Source organism: Hyla sarda, chromosome 6 (genome assembly GCF_029499605.1).
Source record: "Hyla sarda isolate aHylSar1 chromosome 6, aHylSar1.hap1, whole genome shotgun sequence".
NCBI lineage: Eukaryota > Metazoa > Chordata > Amphibia > Anura > Hylidae > Hyla > Hyla sarda.
Window position 1 is genome coordinate 5,954,683 of NC_079194.1, and position 23,521 is coordinate 5,978,203.

Below are 23,521 nucleotides of genomic sequence, written 5' to 3' on the forward strand. Positions count from 1 at the left end.
GTGGCTTAGAACCGGTCCACTAGCGCGGTCCTCGCCAATCCCTCTCTGGCACAGAGGATCCACTACCTGCCAGCCGGCATCGTGACAATATATATATATATATATGTTATTTTATTACTTTCCCTTGTGGATTATATTACATATATTTATATTATTTTATTCCTTTTCCTTGTGGATTATATTACATATATTTATATTATGTTATTCCTTTTCCTTGTGGATTATATTACATATATTTATATTATTTTATTCCTTTCCCTTGTGGATTATATTACATATATACATGGTTTTATCTCTTTTTCCCTTGTGTTTTAGAGCCATGCTCCGTAAGATGAAGTTCAGTGCCAAGGTGAAGCTTCTGCTATGGAAGAACTGGACCCTCCGGAAAAGGCAGAAGGTACCAAAGATTTTCCTTATTTCTTCATCTCTCATAACCTTAAAGGGGTACTCTGCCCCTGGCATCCTTTGGATAGGGGATAAGATGTTAGATCGCCGCGGTCCCGCGAGTTCGCTTTGCACGTAATGACGGGCGATACAGGGGCCGGAGCAGCATGACATCACGGCCCGTCCCCTTAATGCAAGTCTATGGCAGGGGGCGTGACGACCGCCACGCCCCCTTCCCATAGACTTGTATTGACGGGGGCGGGCCGTGACGTCACGAGGGGCGGAGCCGTGACGTAACGATGCTCCGGCCCCTATATTGCCCGTCATTACGTGCAGAGCGATCTCACTCTGCACAGTAATGATAGCGGGGTGCTGCAGCAGTGATACCCGGGGTCCCCAGCAGCAGGACCCCGGCGATCTGACATCTTATCCCCTATCCTTTGGATAGGGGATAAGATGTCTAGGGGCGGAGTACCCCTTTAAACTTCTTGTAGATAATTATGATTTTTTCTCTCCTAGCCCAGGATCTCTTCCTGGATGCCCATTTTCCGTCCTGATGACGTTTCGGCAGTAACGAAACATGTAGAGGGGCATTTCTGCTGTTTTAGCTGTTGACCCCTTGTGTGCAGGATTTGGGTTGTACTGCATTGATTATAATGTGATAATTCTACAGTGAGAACAACGGGGGAGATTTATCAAAACCCGTCCAGAGGAAAAGTTGACCAGTTGCCCATAGCAACCAATCAGATCACTGCTTTCATTTTGCAGAGGCCTTATTAAAAATGAAAGAAGCGATCTGATTGGTTGCTATAGGCAACTGGGCAACTTTTTCTCTGGACGGGTTTTGATAAATCTCCCCCTATATGATCTGAGATCGATCACACAGGGGCCGTGTTTTAACCCTTTGTTACTCACTTTAATTATCATTTTTCACACTTAATAAAAGTTAAGTTTTAGGGGTGGGAATCTAAACAAGGGTATTAGTGACCCTGGTATTTCCAGGGTCAACGGTTCATTGATCATTATTAACCCCAACTCATTCTTGTGTATTATATATAACAGAGACTCGTCGGAAGATCTTCATATAAGTACAGTGACCCCCCCCCCCCCCCCCCCGACCTACGATGGCCCCGACATACGATCATTTCACCATACGATGCTTTTGTATGTCGGGGCCATCGCATAAACGGCTATCCCTCAGCTCAGACTGCTTCAGCTGCCCCCGGATAGCCGTTTACAGTGCCCCGTGTTGTCCGCTGACGATCACTTACCTGTCCTCGGGGCTCCGGCGCGTCCTCTTTGGGATCCCCTGCATCGTCGGCGCTCTCCATCATCACGTCGCTGCGCACGCCGTCCCATCATCCAATAGGAGCGGCGTTCGTAGCGATGTGATAGCGGCGACGGAGAGCGCGGTTGCCGTGGAAGAAGAGGCCTTGCCGGAGCGTCGGGGACACCCCGGGGACGCAGCGACAGCGATGGACAGCAACATCCAGGGCAGCGGTGACGGTCCGGAGCGGCGGGGACAGGTGAGTACAACTTCCTCTAACAGTGGTCTACAACCTGCGGACCTCCAGATGTTGCAGAACTACAACACCCAGCATGCCCGGACAGCCAACGGCTGTCCGGGCATGCTGGGTGTTGTAGTTTTGCAACATCTGGAGGTCCGCAGGTTGTAGACCACTGTCCTATACTTTACATTGCACGGATCCCTCAACATACGATGGTTTCAACAAACGATGGTCCATTTGGAACGGATTACCATCGTATGTTGAGGGACCACTGTATATGGAGCCAACTCGTAATACCGCACACAACCTGAGGACAGGGGTGGCACTATTTAAAAAAAAAAACGGACATGTTTGTGTGGTAGAGGGTGCGATGCAGAGCAGATGGCATTTACCCCTTGTATTCGTGACGCCAGGGTGTGGTTTATCCTCAATACCACCCGAAGATAAATCACTGGATCCTGGGCTAGGCACAGGGCAAATAATGACTCAAGCTTTACTGAATTTGACAGGTGGAATAGTCTATACAGCTTAGCCAGGCCCACGGTGGTGACCAGTGACTTCAGAGATCTTAAAGGGGTATTCCAGGAAAAAAACGTTTTTTTTTTTATATCAACTGGCTCCAGAAAGTTAAACAGATTTGTAAATTATTTCTATTAAAAAATCTTAATCCTTTCAGTACTTATGATCTGCTGAAGTTGAGTTGTTCTCTTCTGTATAAGTGCTCTATGATGACACATGTCTCGGGAAGTGTCCAAAGTAGAAGCAAATCCCCACAGCAAACCTCTTCTACTCTGTGCAGTTCCCAAGACAAGCAGAGATGTCAGCAGAGAGCACTGTTGTCAGACAGAAAACAACAACTCAACTTCAGCAGCTGATATTTATTAGAAGGATTAAGATTTTTTAATAGAAGTAATTTAGAAATCTGTTTAACTTTCTGGCGCCAGTTCATATATAAAAATTTTTTTTTTCCTGGAATACCCCTTTAAAGGACAACTGCAGCGGTATGACACTTATCCCCTGTCCACAGGATAGGGGATAAGTGTTTGATTGCGGGGGGTCCGACCACTGGGACCCCGGAGATCTCCCTAAAGGGGCGCCGCCATTAACACTCATGGTGAGCGCTGGGGCGCGTAGCGTCGACCTAGAGGACGATGGTGACGCCCCGTCTCCTCCCCGTCCCCATACAGTTCTATGGGGGAGGCACGAACGCTGCCTCCCCGCCTCTCCCATAGAGATGTATGGAGGAGGCATGCCGGCTGCAATGTCATGCTGCGACCGGCACGCCCCCTGCACGGGAGAGCCGCGGCCCCATACAGGAGATCACAGGGGGTCCCAGCGGTCGGACCCCCCACGATCAAACACTTAACCCCTATCCTGTGGATAGGGGATAAGTGTTAATCATGCTACAGATGTCCTTTAAAGGGGTATTCCAGGCAAAAACTTTTTTTATATATCAACTGGCTCCGGAAAGTTAAACAGATTTGTAAATTACTTCTATTAAAAAATCTTTACCCTTCCAATAGTTATTAGCTTCTGAAGTTGAGTTGTTGTTTTCTGTCTAACTGCTCTCTGAGGACTCACGTTCCGGGAGCTGTCCAGCTCCTATGGGGATATTCTCCCATCATGCACAGCTCCCGGGACGTGACATCATCATTGAGCAGTTAGACAGAAAACTTCAGAAGCTAATAACTATTGGAAGGATTAAGATTTTTTAATAGAAGTAATTTACAAATCTGTTTAACTTTCCGGAGCCAGTTGATATATAAAAAAAAGTTTTTGCCTGGAATACCCCTTTAAGGCTTGCTGGAACTTGCAGTGGACTGGGACAATATTAATGCAGGTCCCACTGACTGAAGACAGGTTGACTTTGACTGACTTGACTTTACCCCGTTTGTAGTTTACAGTTCTGACTTGGACCTGGGGATATGGGACTTGTAGACCTGTAGAGTCCTCGGGACTCCAGACACCTAGGACTTGACTGCACTGGGGTTCAGTCTCCAAAGAGACTCCTCTCAGGGCTTATATAGGGGAGACTCTGGTGCGATCCCATAGGTCACCCTCAGGTCACATGGTCACTGACACCTCACTGGGTTACAATCACATGACAGATGTTCTTAAAGCTACAACATTTTATATACATTACATAGTATAACAATAACTGTACAAGGGGAACAGAGGGGGGCAGGGGACACTGCAGGGAGTCTGCCTGACAGGACAGCAAGGGTACCGGGTACAACTCCTCTACCGGGCCACCACATTTGTATAATCCTGAATTGACCCCTTCAGTCTAATGTGTACGAGCAGCCAAACAAGTTTAACTCCATTGACTGAAAAAGCAATAAATCTTATTTACTGAGGAGAGATCATGTGACTGTGAGCAGGTAGGTAATCCCGTCACTTATCTCACAGCTTTATACTGCAGACAGTGTCAGGATAAATGTCACCGTATGGCGTCGCACCCATCGTCCATCGGGGACTGGGAGACATGTTCTCTAGGTGGGGTGTGTAAACATGTCTGCACATTTATCATTGGGGTACAGCTGGGAAACTGGGCAAGGAGGGTCCCGGAGGGTCTATGAGGGTTTAGAAATGTTCTATGAGGGTCCGAGAGGACCTGACACGGTCTGGAATGGTTCAGAGGGGTCCTCGATAGTCTAGAAAAGTCTGGAAGGTTCTATTAGGGTACAGGAGGGCCTAACAGGACTAAAGTGGTCCAAAGGGGTCTATGATGGTCTAGAAGGTTCTAGATGGTTCTATTAGGGTACAGGAGGGCCTGACTGGATCTAAAGTGGTCCAAAAGGGTCTATGATGGTCTAGAAAGGTCTGGAAGGTTCTATTAGGGTACAGGAGGGCCTGACAGGACTAAAGTGGTCCAAAGGGGTCTATGATGGTCTAGAAGGTTCTAGATGGTTCTATTAGGGTACAGGAGGGCCTGACAGGACTAAAGTGGTCCAAAGGGGTCTATGATGGTCTAGAAGGTTCTGGAAGGTTCTATGAGGGTACAGGAGGGCCTGACAGGATCTAAAGTGGTCCAAAAGGGTCTATGATGGTCTAGGAAGTTCTGGAAGGTTCTACGAGGGTACAAGAGGGCCTGACAGGATCTAAAGTGGTCCAAAAGGGTCTATGATGGTCTAGAAAGGTCTGGAAGGTTCTATGAGGGTACAGAAGGGCCTGACAGGATCTAAAGTGGTCCAAAGGGGTCTATGATGGTCTAGAAAGTTCTGGAAGGTTCTATGAGGGTACAGGAGGGCCTGACAGAATCTAAAGGGGTCTATGATGGTCTAGAAAGTTCTGGAAGGTTCTATGAGGAGGATCTGACAAAGTCTTTAAGGCTCTAGGAACATCCAGACAGACCTGGGATTGTATAGAAAGGTCCGGAAGGGTCTAGGAAGGTCCAGTAAGACTAAAGGGGGTCTAGAAGGATCCATAAGGTTCTGAAAGAGTCTAAAAGGGACAACCAAAGGGGGGGGCAGATGCCGAGATTATGGTGTGGAAGGACTCACTGTCACCTAAGTTATATATTTATTACCTTTATCCTATGACAGTGGAGAAGACGTAGAGGGGCGGAGCCTGTGTCTGATTTATAGAGACATATTAATAGCGATGGGATTATTGACAGTTCTTACGTAGTCTCAGATCTTGTCCTTTTACATATAAATCTATATCTCTGTATAATAGGTCATCAGAGGACGAAAGAGCCTTTACCCACACATGCTGGGAGTTGTAGTTTTGCGACCTCTGGAGGGCCACAGTTTGGAGGCTTCTGCCCTAGGAGATTATACTTTGACCCGACCCTCTCCGCCATTATCTTTTGGGATTATGATATTGGGCGCAGGCAGATTGTGGGGACGGTTCTTGGTGCTAGGACGGGACCTTCATTTGTGCTGATAAGATAAGCGTCACCTCAATTCTTTCTAACGAGGCAGATCTCCTCCTTCTAACGAGCTCCAATGTCCAATACTCCCTCCCAAATTCCCACTATCTTTGTAACCAGTTTGTTGTACACCCCTGACAGCCCTGGCTTATTGTCAATACCTTATGCCCTCTCCTCCACCTGACGGGAAGCGAAAATGTATGGATGACTGGAAACATGGTCTTGGTCCTACTTTATCGCTTTCACGATGGAGGGACCGCTGCCCAACATTGAGCCGTAGCAGTTGGCCGGTGTCCTTGATGGAGACTGCTCTTAATGTAACCCCTGTCCTAAGGATAGGGGACAAGTATCAGATCGCGGGGGGTCCGACCGCTGGGACTCCCCACAATCTCCCATATGGGGGTCCGGCAGCCCATGCAAAGGGGCAACTGACACGCCCCCTCAATACAACTCTATGGCAAAGCGAGCCGGGGCCCCGTACAAGAGATCGCGGGGGGCCCCAGCGGTCGGACCCCCCGCGATCTGAAACTTATCCCCTATCCTTAGGATAGGGGATACGTTTTTCAGGACTGGACTACCCCTTTAAAGTGTTATATAGAGTATATTTTGTGCCTGCTAGATTGCATGCTATCTACCCCACTGTTTCACCTTCCGTGGTTGTGGTATGCGTGGGACTATGTACCATGTATGGTGGTCATGGTCGGAAGCGACCACTCTTTGGTCTCAAGTAATTACCCTCCTTCTCTTTTCTCAAGCTAAATCCCCAGGACCCCTGACTTCTGCCTGTTAGGCCTTAAAGAGGCACTCCACTGCCCCAGCGTCCGGAACATTTTGTTCCGAACGCAGGGTGCAGTCAGCGAGGGTCGTGACATAATGCACACGCCCCCTAGTGACATCACGCCACGCCCCCCCAATGCAAGTCTATGCATAGACTTGCATTGAGGGGGCGGGGCGTGATGTCACTTGGGGGCGTGTGCATGAAGTCACGACCCCAGTAGCCCGCACCCAGCGCTAAGAACAAAGGGGGAGATTTATCAAAACCTGTGCAGAGGAAAAGTTGCCCAGTTGTCCATAGCAACCAATCAGATCACTGCTTTCATTTTGCAGAGGCCTTGTTAAAAATGAAAGCAGTGATCTGATTGGTTGCTATGGGCAACTGAGCAACTTTTCTTCTGCACAGGTTTTGATAAATCTCCCCCAAAATGTTTCGGACACTGGGGCAGTGGAGTACCCCTTTAAAGTGGTACTCCTGAGGAAAACTTCCACTGAGAAGCAATGTGGATTCTGGTAGCTAAATGAATCATTTGCACCAGGCAGAAAACTCGAAAGGTCATTCTTTTAGGTTTAAAGGGGTACTCCTGTGGAATTTTTTTTTTAAATCAACTGGTGCCAGAAAGTTAAACAGATTTGTAAATTACTTCCTTTAAAAAAAATCTTAATCCTTCCAGTACTTATTAGGGGCTGTATACTACAGAGGAATTGCTTTTGTTTTTGGATTTTTCTCCTGCTCTGGACAGTTCCTAAAATGGACAGCAGAGGTCATCAGAGAGCACTGTGGAAGAGAAATCCAAAAACAAAAGCAATTCCTCTGTAGTATACAGCCGCTAAAAAGTACTGGAAGGATTAAGATTTTTTAATAGAAGTAATTTACAAATCTGTTTAACTTTCTGGCACCAGTTAATAAAAAATTAAATAAATAATTTCCACAGGAGTACCGCTTTAAACCTAATAGAATGACCTTTGAGTTTTTCGCCTGGTAAAAATGATTCATTTAGCTGCCAGAATCCACATTGCTTCTCAGTGGAAGCAGCCTCCCATTGTCATCACTAGAGTGAATCTTATTTTGTTATACGAGAGAATAGCAGCTATTAGGGAGGATGCGGTGGTTTGAAGTAATATGGCAGCCGGGGCTTTCTTCACCCCATAGCCCTGATAGGCACCATTGTTTAACTCTGTATTGACCGGGAGAACCTTTTTGTAGTTGAATGGGACAGTCCAGCTTATTGTTTTATATCATTGTATTATTATCCTGATTGACACCAAATGCTATTATTGTGCCTTGTGATGTAAACATTATTTCGACTTTCTGCTCCGGTCATGTTGACCTTCGTTTTTATGGTTTGGACCCATACGACCTTTTTGCTTCAATAAAAGCTTCATGGTTTGATTGTTAAGATAAGCGACACCTCCATCAGCCCCAAAATAACATTAGTCTAAAATATGTTCGTCTATGTTCTACAATGTGTCAAGGTCATTAAAGGGGTACTCCGCATCTAGACATCTTATCCCCCTATCCATAGGGACCCCCGGGATCTCCCTGCTGCACTCTGCGTTCGTTTGGGGCATCGGGTGCAGCGTCGGAGGCTCGTGACATCATGGTCACGTCCCGCTCGTGAGGTCACAGCCACGCCCCCTCAATGCAAGTCTATGGGAGGGGGCGTGACGGCCGTCACGCCCCCTCCCATAGACTTGCATTGAGGGGGCGTGGCTGTGACCTCACGAGCGGGACGTGACTGTGACATCATGAGCCTCCGCCTCACATCGCCAGTCATCTGACTGGATTTTTGGGGTGCCACAGCCAAGATCGCAGTGGACCCCAGCAGCGGGACCCCTGCGATCAAACATATTATCCCCTATCCTTTGGATAGGGGATAAGATGTCTAGGGGCGGAGTACCCTTTAAACCCTCCGCTTCCCGGATGGAGCTGGGCAGCACCCAATGCAGAGAAGAACGAGGGTCCAGCGCAGAACAAGCAGTTTCAACATTTTATTGTAGAAAAATCAAACATCAGACATCAGGAATGGTAAAAAGAAGTCATGTGACGCGTTTCAGGTGTTCATCACTCTTAATCATACAATAATGGGTGATAATGAACACCCGAAACGCGTCACATGACTTTTTCTTACCATGCCTGATGTCTGATGTTTGATTTTTCCACAATAAAATCTTAAAACTGCTCGTTCTGCGCCCGACCATCCTTCCTGTTCTCAATGTGTCATTTCTGTTTTTTATTCTTTTTTTTTATACTAAATGTAGCGTTTTTCTCACAGATTCGCTTCTTCGTGGAGATCTTCTGGCCCTTATCCCTGATTCTTGTCCTGGTATGGCTGAGAAATGCGAATCCGCTGTATGGCCAGCACGAATGTAAGTCATTTTTGTTCTCTCTCACCGTGTCAGGCAAATTGTCATTCAAGCTAATTAAAACCTGGTTACAATTTCTAAAAAAGAAAAATATGAAAGTGAAGATCTTTTTTTTTTTATAAAATATCTTATTTTCTTGCATAACAATTTGCTACCACACTATATGGTCACATCTGGGGACCGAGGGGCATCACGTTGTTGTGTTAGTTCAACTTTACACTGTATTCCTATGAGATGCAGCTTCAGCTTGTCTTTTGGTGATCAGTTTCTACCTGTCAGCTCTTACAAGCAGGAGGCAGAGATCAGTGTGAACAAAGGATGGGAACTGTTACACTCTCCTAAGGCACACCTGTGCACGGTTCAGCGGTCCGTTCCCCCGCCGACATCCAGAACCACGTATGAAAGGAATATCCAGCATCCAGGAGTGCGGTCAACAGGTACTTTTATTTGTTCAAAAAGCCAACACGTTTCAGGTATGTAACCCTTATGGCATAATGAATAAGGATTGAATACCTGAAACCTGTTGGTGATTGTGCTCTGCTGTTTTATTTGCGCAAATAAAAAGTACCTGTTCACCGCACTCCTGGATGACGGATATTCTTTTCATACGTAGAGATCACTGTGAAGCTGCATCTCATGAGAATATACAGGAGACTATGCAGATAGCAGAAGCAGGCTGTGTGAACCAGGGGAGGTGTATAACTCTGCAGCTGATCAGTGCATGGACTCACCTACTATATTACTGCACACCTGGTGTATCGATCGCACCTGGCCAGGCTTGTATGCTGCGCTCTGAACAGTTAGAAGTTACAAGCCCGGGCCAATCAGCAGCTAAGGAGTAGTATTTAAATTCCTCACTTGATTTTAGTCTTGTCTGGTTCAGATCTAACTTGTTAGTCTGATTTTGCCATGGCTTTGCAGTTCTAACCTGTTTATCTAGTTTTTAGCCTTGTCCTGTATGTCTTATGATCTTTCTATACTTTCTATGGTTGTTTCTATACTGTCTAGTTTGTTTCTGTTACCTGAACCTTGTTTCCTGAACCATTTCTGACCTGTTTGTTTTTTTGTTCTTCACCTTGGTATAGGTCCTGATGCATTGCTTCTCTTGCTTTGCCCTATGCATTGTGTGTTGTACTTCTGTTCAGTCTTGCAAAACTTGAACCTGTTTCCTTACTTGTATTCTGACCTGTTTGTGTTTTGTACTTCCCCACGGTATAGGTCCTGATCCTCTGTCTAGGGCGGTTACGCAAATAGACAGGGAAAGTGGTTCTGGGTGAGCTCAGGGCATACATCTCTCTTTCCTATTTGACACCTGGACTCTTAAAGGGGTACTCAGGTGGAAAAAAATTTTTTTTAATTAACTGGTGCCAGAAAGTTAAACAGATTTGTAAATTACTTCTATATAAAAATCTTAATCCTTCCAGTACTTATCAGCTGCTGTATGCTCCAGAGGAAGTTGTGTAGTTCTTTCCAGTCTGAGCACAGCTCTCTCTGCTGCCACCTTTGTCCGTGTCGGGAGCAAATTTCCATAGGAAACCACTTCTGCTCCGGACAGTTCCTGACATGGACAGAGGTGGCAGCAGAGAGCACTGTGGTCAGACTGGAAAGAACTACACAACTTCCTGTGGAACATACAGCAGCTGATAGGTACTGGAAGGATTAAGATTTTTAAATAGAAGTAATTTACAAATCTGTTTATCTTTTCTGGCACCAGTTGATATAAAAATCTATTGTTTTCCACCGGAGAACCCCTTTAAATGGAGAAGTAATCTCAATATACATGGATGGTCCTTTTAAGGAATGAGAGAGGTTGGGAATAGTAAGGAGGGGAGACTGATTTCCTATCTATACAGTAGAGCAGTGTTTCCCAACCGGGGTGCCTCTAGCTGTTGCAAAACTATAACTCCCAGCATGCCCGGACAGCCAACGGCTGTCCGGGCATGCTGGGAGTTGTAGTTTTGCAACAGCTGGAGGCACCCCGGTTGGGAAACATTGCAGTAGAGCATGTATTGTACTGATTATCAACTATGGATCACATGACCCAGCTGCCATAAGGAAAGGGCTAAAAATGTATAAATGCAACTGAGCTGGGATGAAACAAATAACACTGCAGCAATATTGCTGTTGAGTAACATTATTTATGCAATAAAGATGCTCCTGGGGCTCTTCTTTTTGTAAGTGATCAATAAAACATGGCTGAGCTGATAGATAAGGAGGACTCTGGGTAAGTGCGGCAAACTTTAAAGGGGTACTCCGGTGAAAAACTTTTTTTTTTTTTTTTTTAATCAACTGGTGCCAGAAAGTTAAACAGATTTGTAAATTACTTCTATTAAAAAATCTTAATCCTTCCTGTACTTATTAGCTGCTGAATACTACAGCGGAAATTCTTTTCTTTTTGAAACACAGAGCTGTCTGCTGACATCATGAGCACAGTGCTCTCTGCTGACATCATGACCACAGTGCTCTCTGCTGACAGCTCTGTCCATTTTAGGAACTGTCCAGAACAGCATATGTTTGCTATGGGGATTTCCTTTTTACGCTGGCAGTTCCTAAAATGGACAGAGATGTCTGCAGAGAGCACTGTGCTCGTGATGTCAGCAGAGAGCTCTGTGTTTCAAACGGAAAAGAATTTCCACTGTAATATTTAGCAGCTAATAAGTGCAGGAAGGATTAAGATTTTTTTAATAGAAGTAATTTACAAATCTGTTTAACTTTCTGGCACCAGTTGATTAAAATAAATAAATATGTTTTTCACCGGAGTACCCCTTTAAGCATCTGACGGGAATTTTTTTTTTACTGAAACAATCTTTACATAAACCAGTTCTGGAAAACATCTCCAGCCCAAAGCAATGGCAGAAAATGTCATCACGGGGGGAACAGTTTGTAAGCATCAATGATCGATCCCGGGCTGTACGTAATGATATAGCCAACGTGTTTGCGTTGCGTTATTTCCACCATCTCAGGGCTGCGAAGCATTCAGTAACCTGCGAACATTAAAGGGGTACTCTGGTGAAAACCTTTTTTTTTTTTTTTTTTTAAATCAACTGGTGGCAGAAAGTTAAACATATTTGTAAATTACTTCTATTAAAAAATCTTAATCCTTCCAGTACTTATTAGCTGCTGAATGCTACAGAGGAAATTCCTTTCTTTTTGGAACACTGATGACATCACGAGCACAGTGCTCTCTGCTGACATCTCTGTCCATTTTAGCAACCATGCACAGCAGATGTATGCTAAGGGCTTGGTGGTTAGTAGTGTTGCTCGTGAATATTCGCAATGCGAATTTTATTTGCGAATATCGCCTATTCGCGAATTCGCAAATATTCACGAATATAGCGCTATATATTCGGAATTACGTATATATATTTTTTTTTCACAGTACACATCACAGTGATCATCCCTCTCTGCTTCCAGCTTGTGTGGTGTAAAGAAGGCTCTAATACTACTGTGTGAGACTGGTGTACGAATTTTCGCATATGCGAATTTCTGCTTATGTAAATTTTTGTTTATGCTAATTTTCGCATATGTTAATTGTCACATACGCGAATGTTCGCATATGCGAAAATAAAACGAGAATATTACGAATATGTGAATATTCGTGAATATATGACGAATATTCGTCCATATATTCGCGAATATTCGCCAATTCGAATATGGCCTATACCGCTCAACACTAGTGGTTAGCACTGCTGCCTTGCAGTGCTGGGGACTGGGGTTCAAATCCCACTAAGGACAACAATAAAAAAAATTGTTGTTATTATTATTATAATAACGTCAGCAGAGAAAACTGTGCTCGTGATGTCATCAGAGAGCATTCCAAAAAGAAAAGAATTTCCTCTGTAGTATTCAGCAGCTAATAAGTACAGGAAGGATTAAGATTTTTTTTAATAGAAGTAAAATATGTTTAACTTTCTGCCACCAGTTGATTTAAAAGAAAAAAGGTTTTCACCGGAGTACCCCTTTAAGGAGACGCTTTGTTTACATTCGACCTGAATAATGTTTCACCATATCGGGAATCGGAGAGTTTCCAGTGTGAAGAACGAGATGTGGGGGGGGGGGTCGGGTGGGGGAGGGGGGGGGTTAAGATATGCATACCTCCAGGCAGATAAAGTCCAGACACCAGCGGAAAAAAAAAAAAAACGAAAAGAAAAATAACCCAAAAGGAATGTAACACCTAGACGTCTGCTGTTTCATGCACGATGGCGACATTTTAATTCTCTTCGTTTTTGTTTTTCTCCATTTCCACAGGCCATTTCCCAAACAAGGCGATGCCTTCGGCCGGGGTGTTACCGTGGTTACATGGAATCTTCTGCAACTCCAATAACCCTTGCTTCAGGAGCCCGACGCGCGGAGAGTCGCCTGGCGTGGTCTCCAACTACAACAATTCCATGTAAGCAGTCCCGCCTACGACACGCCAACAGCCCGGGCGCCGATACGTTTACATTCCCCGCTCTCGCGCTTGACATGTTGCATTTTCCTGGATCAGTCTTAGTTATAGTTCTCGATGTGTCTTATCATCAGGTGAAATATTACCCCCCCCCCCACCTCCCCCCGACGCCGCTAAAACAGGTGAAAAAGGCGAATACAGAGGAAAAATAAGTCATTGTACAGGTCAGGTTATGGCGCTAAGGACGTAGTCGGAATGTGTCTGTGTTTCGAACCAGTTCCTTGATGTTACGGTAAGGCTTTATTTACACGGCAGAATTTCCGCATAGAATCCGCACCGATTTCACAAGCCAGAAACCACCCCAATGAATGCGGATGCAGAATTGGTGTGGATGTGTGAAAATTCTGCCGTGTGAATTTAGCTTAAAGGGGTACTCTGCCCCTAGACATCTTGTCCCCTATCCTATAAGACAGTGGTCTTCAAACTGTGGCCCTCCAGATGTTGCAAAACTACAATTCCCAGCATGCCCGGACAGCCGTTGGCTGTCCGGGCATGCTGGGAGTTGTAGTTTTGCAACATCTGGAGGGCCACAGTTTGAAGACCGCTGCTATAAGATGTCTGATATCTCTGCTGGACCAGGCGTCCGTTTAGAGTGTCGAGTGCAGCGCCGGAGGCTCGTGACGTCTCGGCCAAGCCCCGCTCGCCAGTCATCCGGCACGGATAGGGGATAACACGTCTAGGGGTGGAGTACCCCTTTAAAGGGGTACTCCGATGGAAAACTTTTATTTTTATTTTTTAAATCAACTGGTGCCAGAAAGTTAAACAGATTTGTAAATTACTTCTATTAAAAAATCTTAATCCTTCCAGTACTTATTAGCTGCTGAATACTACAGAGGAAATTCTTTTCTTTTTGGAACACAGAGCTCTCTGCTGACATCATGACCACAGTGCTCTCTGCTGACATCTCTGTCCATTTTAGGAACTGTCCAGAGCAGCATTTGTTTGCTATGGGGATTTTCTCCTACTCTGGACAGTTCTTAAAATGGACAGAGGTGTCAGCAGAGAGCACTGTGGTCGTGAATCAGCAGAGAGCTCTGTGCTCGCGATGTCAGCAGAGAGCTCTGTGTTCCAAAAAGAAAAGAATTTCCTCTGTAGTATTCATTAAGATACAGCTAATAAGTACTGGAAGGATTAAGATTTTTTTAATAGAAGTAATTAAATCTGTTTAACTTTCTGGCACCAGTTGATTAAAAAAAAAAAAAAAACGGAGTACCCCTTTAAGCCCATGTCCACATGGTGGAATTTCAATGTGGAATTCTGCGGAAAAATTCTGCTGTAAATTCTGCTGAAATTTACTGTCCATTGATTTTAATGGGATTCCGCAGTCCCATTCGTACAGCAGAATTTTTGCGGAAATTCCGTTTTAGGCATCCAGCAAAAATGACATTTTGCAGAATGGCGCAGCAGAATCCCATTGAAGCCAAAGGGGCTTGAATATCAGCGGAATTCTGCGTTCTGAGAACACGGAAATTCCACCACAATTCCAGCGGGAATCTGCAATTCTTTGCTTTGCTGAACAGAATTCGTGCCGAATTGCAGAAATTCCTCCGTGTGAACATAGCCTAAAGGCGCGTTCACACTACGGAATGTAGAGAAATTCTGCGCGGATATTCTTAGTGCAGCGGCCACAGGCGATATCATTATCTAAACAGAATTTCTTTTGGAAATTTCGTAATGCGAACGCACCCGAAACCAATGGACTTCATGAGGGAATTTAGAAAACATATACTAAATGCAGTGGTCTCCAAACTGTGGACCTCCAGCTGTTTCAAAACTACAACTTAAAGGGGTATTCCAGGCCAAACCTTTTTTAAATATCAACTAACTCCGGAAAGTTAAACAGATTTGTAAATTACTTCTATTGAAAAATCTTAATCCTTCCAATAGTTATTAGCTTCTGAAGTTGAGTTGCTGTTTTCTGTCTAACTGCTCTCTGATGACTCACGTCCCGGGAGCTGTGCAGCTCCTATGGGGATATTTTCCCATCATGCACAGCTCCCGGGACGTGACATCATCATTGAGCAGTTAGACAGAAAACTTCAGAAGCTAATAACTATTGGAAGGATTAAGATTTTTCAATAGAAGTAATTTACAAATCTGTTTAACTTTCCGGAGCCAGTTGATATATAAAAAAAAGGTTTTGCCTGGAATACCCCTTTAAGCTTATTACATGTTTCTTATAGGTCAATTCAAAATATAGCGAAGTTTAGGGACGTCCTGAAACAGACAATCTCCATCTCCGCAGCCTAAAAGTCACATGATCAGGAGATGACCGGGCTGTCTGGGCATCCTGGGAGTTGTAGTTTTGCAACAGCTGGAGGCACACTCGTTGGGAAACACAGCCTTGTAGCACTGACCTGCAACCTGTAACTGTTCAGCTGTTGCAAAACTACAACTTCCAGCATGCTCGGATAGCACAAGCCTCTCTGTGCATGCTGGGAGTTGGAGTTTTGCAACAGCTGGAGGCACATTGGTTGGGAAACACTGCTTTATAGCACTGACCTGCAACCTGTAACTGTCCAGCTGTTGCAAATCTACAACTCCCAGCATGAGAGTTCAACCACTTCCATAGCCGAAGCCTGTCTGGGAATGCTGGGAGTCTGAGTTTTTCAACAGCTGGAGGCACATTGGTTGGGAAACACAGCCTAATAGCACTGATCTGCAACCTGTAACTGTTCAGCTGTTGCAAAACTACAACTCCCAGCATGCCCAGATAGCACAAGCCTGTCCGGGAATGCTGGGAGTTGGAGTTTTGCAACAGCTGGAGGCACATTGGTTGGGAAACACTGCTTTATAGCACTGACCTGCAACCTGTAACTGTCCAGCTGTTGCAAATCTACAACTCCCAGCATGAGAGTTCAACCACTTCCATAGCCGAAGCCTGTCTGGGAATGCTGGGAGTCTGAGTTTTTCAACAGCTGGAGGCACATTGGTTGGGAAACACAGCCTAATAGCACTGATCTGCAACCTGTAACTGTTCAGCTGTTGCAAAACTACAACTCCCAGCATGCCCAGATAGCACAAGCCTGTCCGGGAATGCTGGGAGTTGGAGTTTTGCAACAGCTGGAGGCACATTGGTTGGGAAACACTGCTTTATAGCACTGACCTGCAACATGTAACTGTCCAGCTGTTGCAAACCTACAACTCCCAGAATGCCGGGACAGCCAGAGGCTGTAGTTTTGCAACAGCTGGAGGCACACTAGTTGGGAAACACAGCCTCGTAGCACTGACCTGCAACCTATAACTGTTCAGCTGTTGCAAAACTACAACTCCCAGCATGAGAGTTCAACCACTTCCATAGCCGAAGCCTGTCTGGGAATGCTGGGAGTCTGAGTTTTTCAACAGCTGGAGGCACATTGGTTGGGAAACACTGCCTAATAGCACTGATCTGCAACCTGTAACTGTTCAGCTGTTGCAAAACTACAACTCCCAGCATGCCCAGATAGCACAAGCCTGTCCGGGAATGCTGGGAGTTGGAGTTTTGCAACAGCTGGAGGCACATTGGTTGGGAAACACTGCTTTATAGCACTGACCTGCAACATGTAACTGTCCAGCTGTTGCAAACCTACAACTCCCAGAATGCCTGGACATCCAGAGGCTGTAGTTTTGCAACAGCTGGAGGCACACTAGTTGGAAAACACAGCCTCGTAGCACTGACCTGCAACCTATAACTGTTCAGCTGTTGCAAAACTACAACTCCCAGCATGAGAGTTCTACCACTTCCATAGCCGAAGCCTGTCCGGGTATGCTGGGAGTCTGAGTTTTGCAACAGCTGGAGGCACATTGGTTGGGAAACACTGCCTAATAGCACTGACCTGCAACCTGTAACTGTCCAGCTGTTGCAAAACTACAACTCCCAGCATGCCCAGATAGCACAAGCCTGTCCGGGAATGCTGGGAGTCTGAGTTTTGCAACAGCTGGAGGCACATTGGTTGGGAAACACTGCTTTATAGCACTGACCTGCAACCTATAACTGTTCAGCTGTTGCAAAACTACAACTCCCAGCATGAGAGTTCTACCACTTCCATAGCCGAAGCCTGTCCGGGAATGCTGGGAGTCTGAGTTTTGCAACAGCTGGAGGCACATTGGTTGGGAAACACTGCCTAATAGCACTGATCTGCAACCTGTAACTGTCCAGCTGTTGCAAAACTACAACTCCCAGCATGCCCGTACAGCCGGAGGCTGTACGGGCATGCAGGGAGTTGTAGTTTTGCAACAGCTGGAGGCACCCTGGTTGGGAAACACCAATGCAGGAACAGTAACAAGAAAGTTGCTGACAGCTCTGCAGTAAATGAGAGGACGCAGACCCAGAAGTGAGAAACCGCAGATAAATGGCCGAGGGTAAAGCGCATTTTTCGGACACTGCTTTCCTTTTTATTTATTTTTTTTGGGGGGGGGGGGCGCAAACAAAAACCTTATTGTGAGCGCAGTCCGGATGTTACGGGATATGTACCAGGGGTGATAAGGAACTATGCTGCGGTGTCCATCATAGTCCTGGTTGTCACCGCTCTCTGTATGAAGCCTTTGTTATTACGGAAGGGTCTTCATGATATTACAAGGACGCGGGACGGCGAATACGCGCAGACCTGAGATGTATCGCGGCGACTTGTGCTAAAGGATACGTATTAAAAGCAAGTACTTCACAATGGAGACACTGGATATCCTTTATCACAAGCAACCGATCCCACTGGCTTTGCGGCAGCCCATTGACTTCAGTTTTCTCCGTCCTCCTCGCGCCCAGCCCCCGCCGAATTCCATATTACTTAATTAAATCGTCAATATACCCAATGATCGTTCAGCCGAGTCATTGGAAACCAGGACGGATTTGGTTACTACCAATTTGTTCTAGATATGTCGCGAAATTCTCAACGTAAGGAACGAGACAATGAGACGACTTGTTCCAGGGTCAAATTGTGATGTCCGTTTATTTGTTTTTGTATTTTTTCTGTTTAGGTGTATATTCACACACTAGGATGTTCAGAGCAGTTTTCTATTCTCCCTGGATAGGGAACGGTTAAAGGGGTACTCCAGTCGAAAACATTTTTTTTTTTTTTTTTTTAAATCAACTGGTGCCAGAAAGTTAAACAGATTTGTAAATGACTTCTATTAAAAAAAAATCTTTACCCTTCCAGTACTTTTTAGCAGCTGTTTGCTGTAGAGGAAATTCTTTTCAAATTTATTTTTTGTCTTGTCTCTGCTGACACCTGATGCCCGTATCAGGAACTGTCCAGAGCAGGAGAAAAACCCCATTGAAAACCTATGCTGCTCTGGACAGTTCCTGACATGGACAGAGGTGTCAGCAGAGAGCACTGTGGATAAGACAAAAAAAAGAAATTCAAAAAGAAAAGAATTTCCTCTGTAGCATACAGCTGCTAAAAAGTACTGTAAGGGTAAAGATTTTTTTAATAGAAATAATTTACAAATCTGTTTAACTTTCTGACACCAGTTGATAAAAAAAAAAAAATGTACCCCTTTAATGCTCTGGACAAATGAGAACTCGGGTGTGTCTATTTCCATTCAGTGCTAGTTATTAAGGGCAATACCATGATCTCTGTTAGTGCAATAATGTTACTGTGTCTGCTTGAGCATTTACGTTGTATCTTGTTATTTGATCTGAGTTTTTAGCCATGGTTAATTAGTCTTGTTTAGTAGATTTTAGTCTGTGTTTCATTAGTCGGTTTTTAGAATTGTATGTCCGCTCTGCTTGTCGCTGTTCACACTGAGTTTTCTTATATCCGTTTTCTGAGTTTTTGTAACAAGACATCCCTGTGACATTTAAATAGGACTCTGGGGAATTGAGATTTAGTACAAGATATCTCCATGCTCCATTAAATTCTAGTATCAAGATATTCCCGTGTTTTCTGGAGGTTTTCTGGGGGATTGAGTTTTTATTCCTGTTTGTTCCTGGAGTCTTTGCTGACTCATCCATTTCCCAGTCTTGTGTTCTGGACCTAATCTGTTTGTTAATTATCTGTGTCCAGTGTGTACAGTGTCCTGTATTTATATCCTGGTTAGTTGATCTGATCTTTGTACTTGTATCTGTTTGTGAACAGTGCCCTATGTTCCTGATAAATTTGCCTGTTTTTATTCTGCCCTGTTAGTATTTGTATCCTGTCTGGTATATCTGGTTGTCTGGTAGATTTCCGTTTCTGCTTCTGGCCTGTGACCGACTACATATATTATTTATTTTTATGCCACTGCCCTTTAGCGCAGGCAGGGACCGGCTCCAAGTTGTCGATCCAATGCTTAGGATGGGTGGGCAAGTAGGCAGGGAGAGTGTTTTTAGGGTCAGTTTAGGGCTCACTGTCCCTGTCCCCCAGTCGGTCATGACACAAATAAAAAAAAAAATTAGGAAACTTTACATTGTTTGAGATGATGCACCCCCACCCCCCACCACCACTCATCTTCGTTTTTACTTAATGGAAATGTCGCATTGAGACTGTAAGCATCTAGATAACATCTGTTACGCTTGCTCAGCACCAAGGTCAATAGGTTACGCTTGCTCGGATATGAGAAGGGTGAACGCTTCCTGGGAGCATATATGGGATTTGCTTAAGAACAGGGGAACCTATAGATCTGTGGTCTCCAAACTGCAGACCTCCAGCAGTTGCAGAACTTCAACTCCCAGAATGCCCAATGTAGATAATGGTATCAAATTTTTTTGTTACCGACTTTAAACATCTTAACCCTTCCAGTACTTATCAGCTGCTGTATGCTCCACAGGAAGTTGTGTAGTTCTCCAATCTGACAACAGTGCTCTCTGCTGACACCTCTGTCCATGTCAGGAATTGTCCAGAGCAGGAGAGGTTTGCTATGGAGATTTTATCCTGCTCTGCACAGTTTCTGATATGGACAGAGGTGTCAGCAGAGAGCACTGTGGACAAGACAAAAAAGAAATTCAAAAAAGAAAAGAATTTCCTCTGTAGCATACAGCTGCTAATAAGTACTGGAAGGGTGAAGATTTTTTAATAAAAGTAATTTACAAATCTGTTTATCTTTCTGGCTCCAGTTGATTAAAAAAAAATGTTTTCCACCAGAGTGCCCCTTTAAGTAAGTGTTTCCCAACCAGTGTGCCTCCAGCTGCTGCAAAACTACTACTCCCAGAATGGACTGCATTGTCTTACTAAGACCCTCCCCTATGGCCCAGCCCCACTGTGATATTGGCATGACCCCTGGCATTCTGGAGATCCGTGGGGTGTTCATATACAAAGCCCATCCCGATGGCCGTGCAGGTCCTGTGTCGCAGTTCTATTGGTTCCCTATATAGGAAGTAACTTTTTGTGCAAACTGTAATTTTTTTGTATTTTTGGAGGGTGACTTTAAGTGTTTCTCAACCAGTGTGCCTCCAGCTGCTGCAAAACTACAACTCCCAGCTTTAGGGCATGCTGGGAGTTGTAGTTTTGCTGCAGCTGGAGGCACACTTGCTGGGAAATACTGCTTTAAAGGGGTACTCCAGAGGGGAAAAAAATGTTTTCAAATCAACTGGTGCCAGAAAGTTAAACAGATTTGTAAATGACTTCTATAATAATAAAAAAAAAATGTAACCCTTCCAGTACTTATCAGCTCTATGTATGCTCTACAGGAAGTTGTGTAGTTCTTTCCAGTCTGACAACAGTGCTCTCTGCTGACACCTCTGTCTGTGTCAGGAACTGTTCAGAGCAGGAACAATTTCCCCATAGCAAATCTCTCCTGCTCTGGACGATTCCTGACATTGACAGAGGAGGCAGCAGAGAGCACTGTGGTCAGACTGGAAAGAACTATACAACTTACTGTGGAGCATACAGCAGCTGCTAAGTACTAGAAGAATGAAGATTTTTATATAAAAGTAATTTACAAACATGTTTAACTTTCAGCTAATATGAAAAAAAGAAAATAAATTTCCCCTACGGAATGCCGCTTTATAGAAGTGTTTCCCAGCCAGTGTGCCTCCAGCTGTTTCAAAACTACAACTCCCAGCATGCCCCGACAGCCGAAGGCTGTCGGGGCATGCTGGGAGTTGTAGTTTTGCAACAGCTGTAGGCTCACTGGTTGGGAAGCACTGACTTAAAGTGACTTTCTCAAAATACCAAAAATTATAGTCAGCACAAAAAGTTGCGTCTTATACCGGGAACCAATACAACCGCGACACAGGACGTGCACGCCATCGGGACGGGCCACGAAACGAATCCTTATACTCCTATTCCAGACAAAGCAGTCTTTATGTAAAATTGATTATGGTGTTTGTTCAGGAATAATGTGACGCCGGTGTGCACCGTATAATCCTTTTTTTTTCTGGCGTCTGTTAATCTACAATAATCCGGTATATTTCATGAGAACCGCGCCGGCCTCTGAAGTTTTATCGGTTCGCAGGTTTAATGTTCTGCCGTAACAAGTAACCATTTGTTCTTCGCTTCCTCTAAGCCTCGCAAGAGCTTATACAGATGCCCAAGATGTCCTCTTGGAGAAGCCTGAAATGCAGCATCTTGGCCGGATCTGGAAGGAGCTGTACAGCGTCTCCGATTTTATGGACACCATCCGGACCAACCCTGGAAAGGTCTACGGTAATTTCCGAGTCACTGATCTGTTCACTTACAATTATTGTGTTGGCAAATATAGAAGAATGAAATGATAACGTCAGGACGATTGTTTTATGTAGTAAATTGCAGAGTCCAAAACGTACAAAAATAATTGATAAAAGGGCCGAGTTATGTAAAGGGGGGGGGGGGGGGGGGGGGGGATCCGGGCTGTTATCCCTAATGGTAATTTAGGAAATAGAAAGATTGTAATTAACAAAAATAAAATCCTATTAAAATAATTATATTCTCCCAATGTCTGTAAAATCATCCTCAAATGGGTCACGATTGTCTAATAAATTAAAGGATAAATTATAAGTAGAGGCGCTCGTCGAAATATTCCCTACCACAGCACCCATAAGCAGAAAATCCTCCCCGCCCCCTCCCTCCGGGGACTTATAGCAGAAACCTAAAACAGACCCCAGCACCCTTCAACAGACTGTCAAAGATTCATACACTCAAGAACCCTTCAGCAGACTCCAGCACCCTTCAGCAGACCCCGGCACCCTTCAGCAATACCCAGCACCCTTCAGCAGACCCCAGCCCCCTTCAGCATAACTCTGCACCCTTCAGCAGTACCCAGCACCCTTCAGCAGATTCCAGCACCCTTCAGCAGACCCCAACACCATTCAGCAGACCCCAGCACCCTTCAGCAGATCCCAGCACCCTTCAGCAGTACCCAGCACCCTTCAGCAGACTCCAGCACCCTTCAGCAGACCCCAGCACCCTTCAGCAGACTCCAGCACCCTTCAGCAGACTCCAGCACCCTTCAGCAGACGCCAGCACCCTTCAGCAGACCCCAGCACCCTTCAGCATAACTCAGCACCCTTCAGCAGACCCCAGCACCCTTCAGCAGTACCCAGCAACCTCCAGCATAATTCAGCACCCTTCAGCAGTACCCAGCACCCTTCAGCAGACCCCAGCACCCTTCAGCAGTACCCAGCACCCTTCAGCAGACCCCAGCACCCTTTAGCAGACCCCAGCACCCTTCAGCATAACTCAACACCCTTCAGCAGTACCCAGCACCCTTCAGCAGACCCCAGCATCCTTCAGCAGACATCAGCACCCTTCAGCATAACTCAGCACCCTTCAGCATAACTCAGCACCCTTCAGCAGACCGCAGCACCCTTCAGCAGTACCCAGCACCCTCCATCATAATTCAGCACCCTTCAGCAGTACCCAGCACCCTTCAGCAGTACCCAGCACCCTTCAGCAGTACCCAGCACCCTCCATCATAATTCAGCACCCTTGAGCAGTACCCAGCACCCTTCAGCAGACCCCAGCACCCTTCAGCAGTACCCAGCACCCTCCATCATAATTCAGCACCCTTCAGCAGTACCCAGCACCCTTCAGCAGACCCAAGCACCCTTCAGCAGACCCCAGCACCCTTTAGCAGACCCCAGCACCCTTCAGCATAACTCAACACCCTTCAGCAGATCCCGGCACCCTTCAGCAGACCCCAGCACCCTTCGGCAGATCCCAGCACCCTTCAGCAGATCCCAGCACCCTTCAGCAGACCCCAGCACCCTTCAGCAGGCCTCAGCACCCTTCAGCATAACTCAGCACCCTTCAGCAGACCCCAGCACCCTTCAGCATAACTCAGCACCCTTCAGCA

General features: G+C 45.5%; 1 protein-coding gene across 1 annotated transcript in view; it reads left to right on the forward strand.

Annotated features, from left to right (window-relative positions):
• The first annotated feature begins 315 nt into the window (after positions 1 to 315).
• Positions 316 to 23,521, forward strand: part of ABCA4 (ATP binding cassette subfamily A member 4) — a 319,079-nt gene continuing 295,873 nt past the window's right edge. Inside the window, exons 1-4 of the mRNA XM_056523119.1 lie at positions 316 to 397; positions 8,817 to 8,910; positions 13,156 to 13,297; positions 21,755 to 21,894. Coding sequence (XP_056379094.1) covers positions 320 to 397; positions 8,817 to 8,910; positions 13,156 to 13,297; positions 21,755 to 21,894 — 454 coding nt within the window. The 5' untranslated portion in view covers positions 316 to 319. The remainder of the gene's footprint in view (positions 398 to 8,816; positions 8,911 to 13,155; positions 13,298 to 21,754; positions 21,895 to 23,521) is intronic.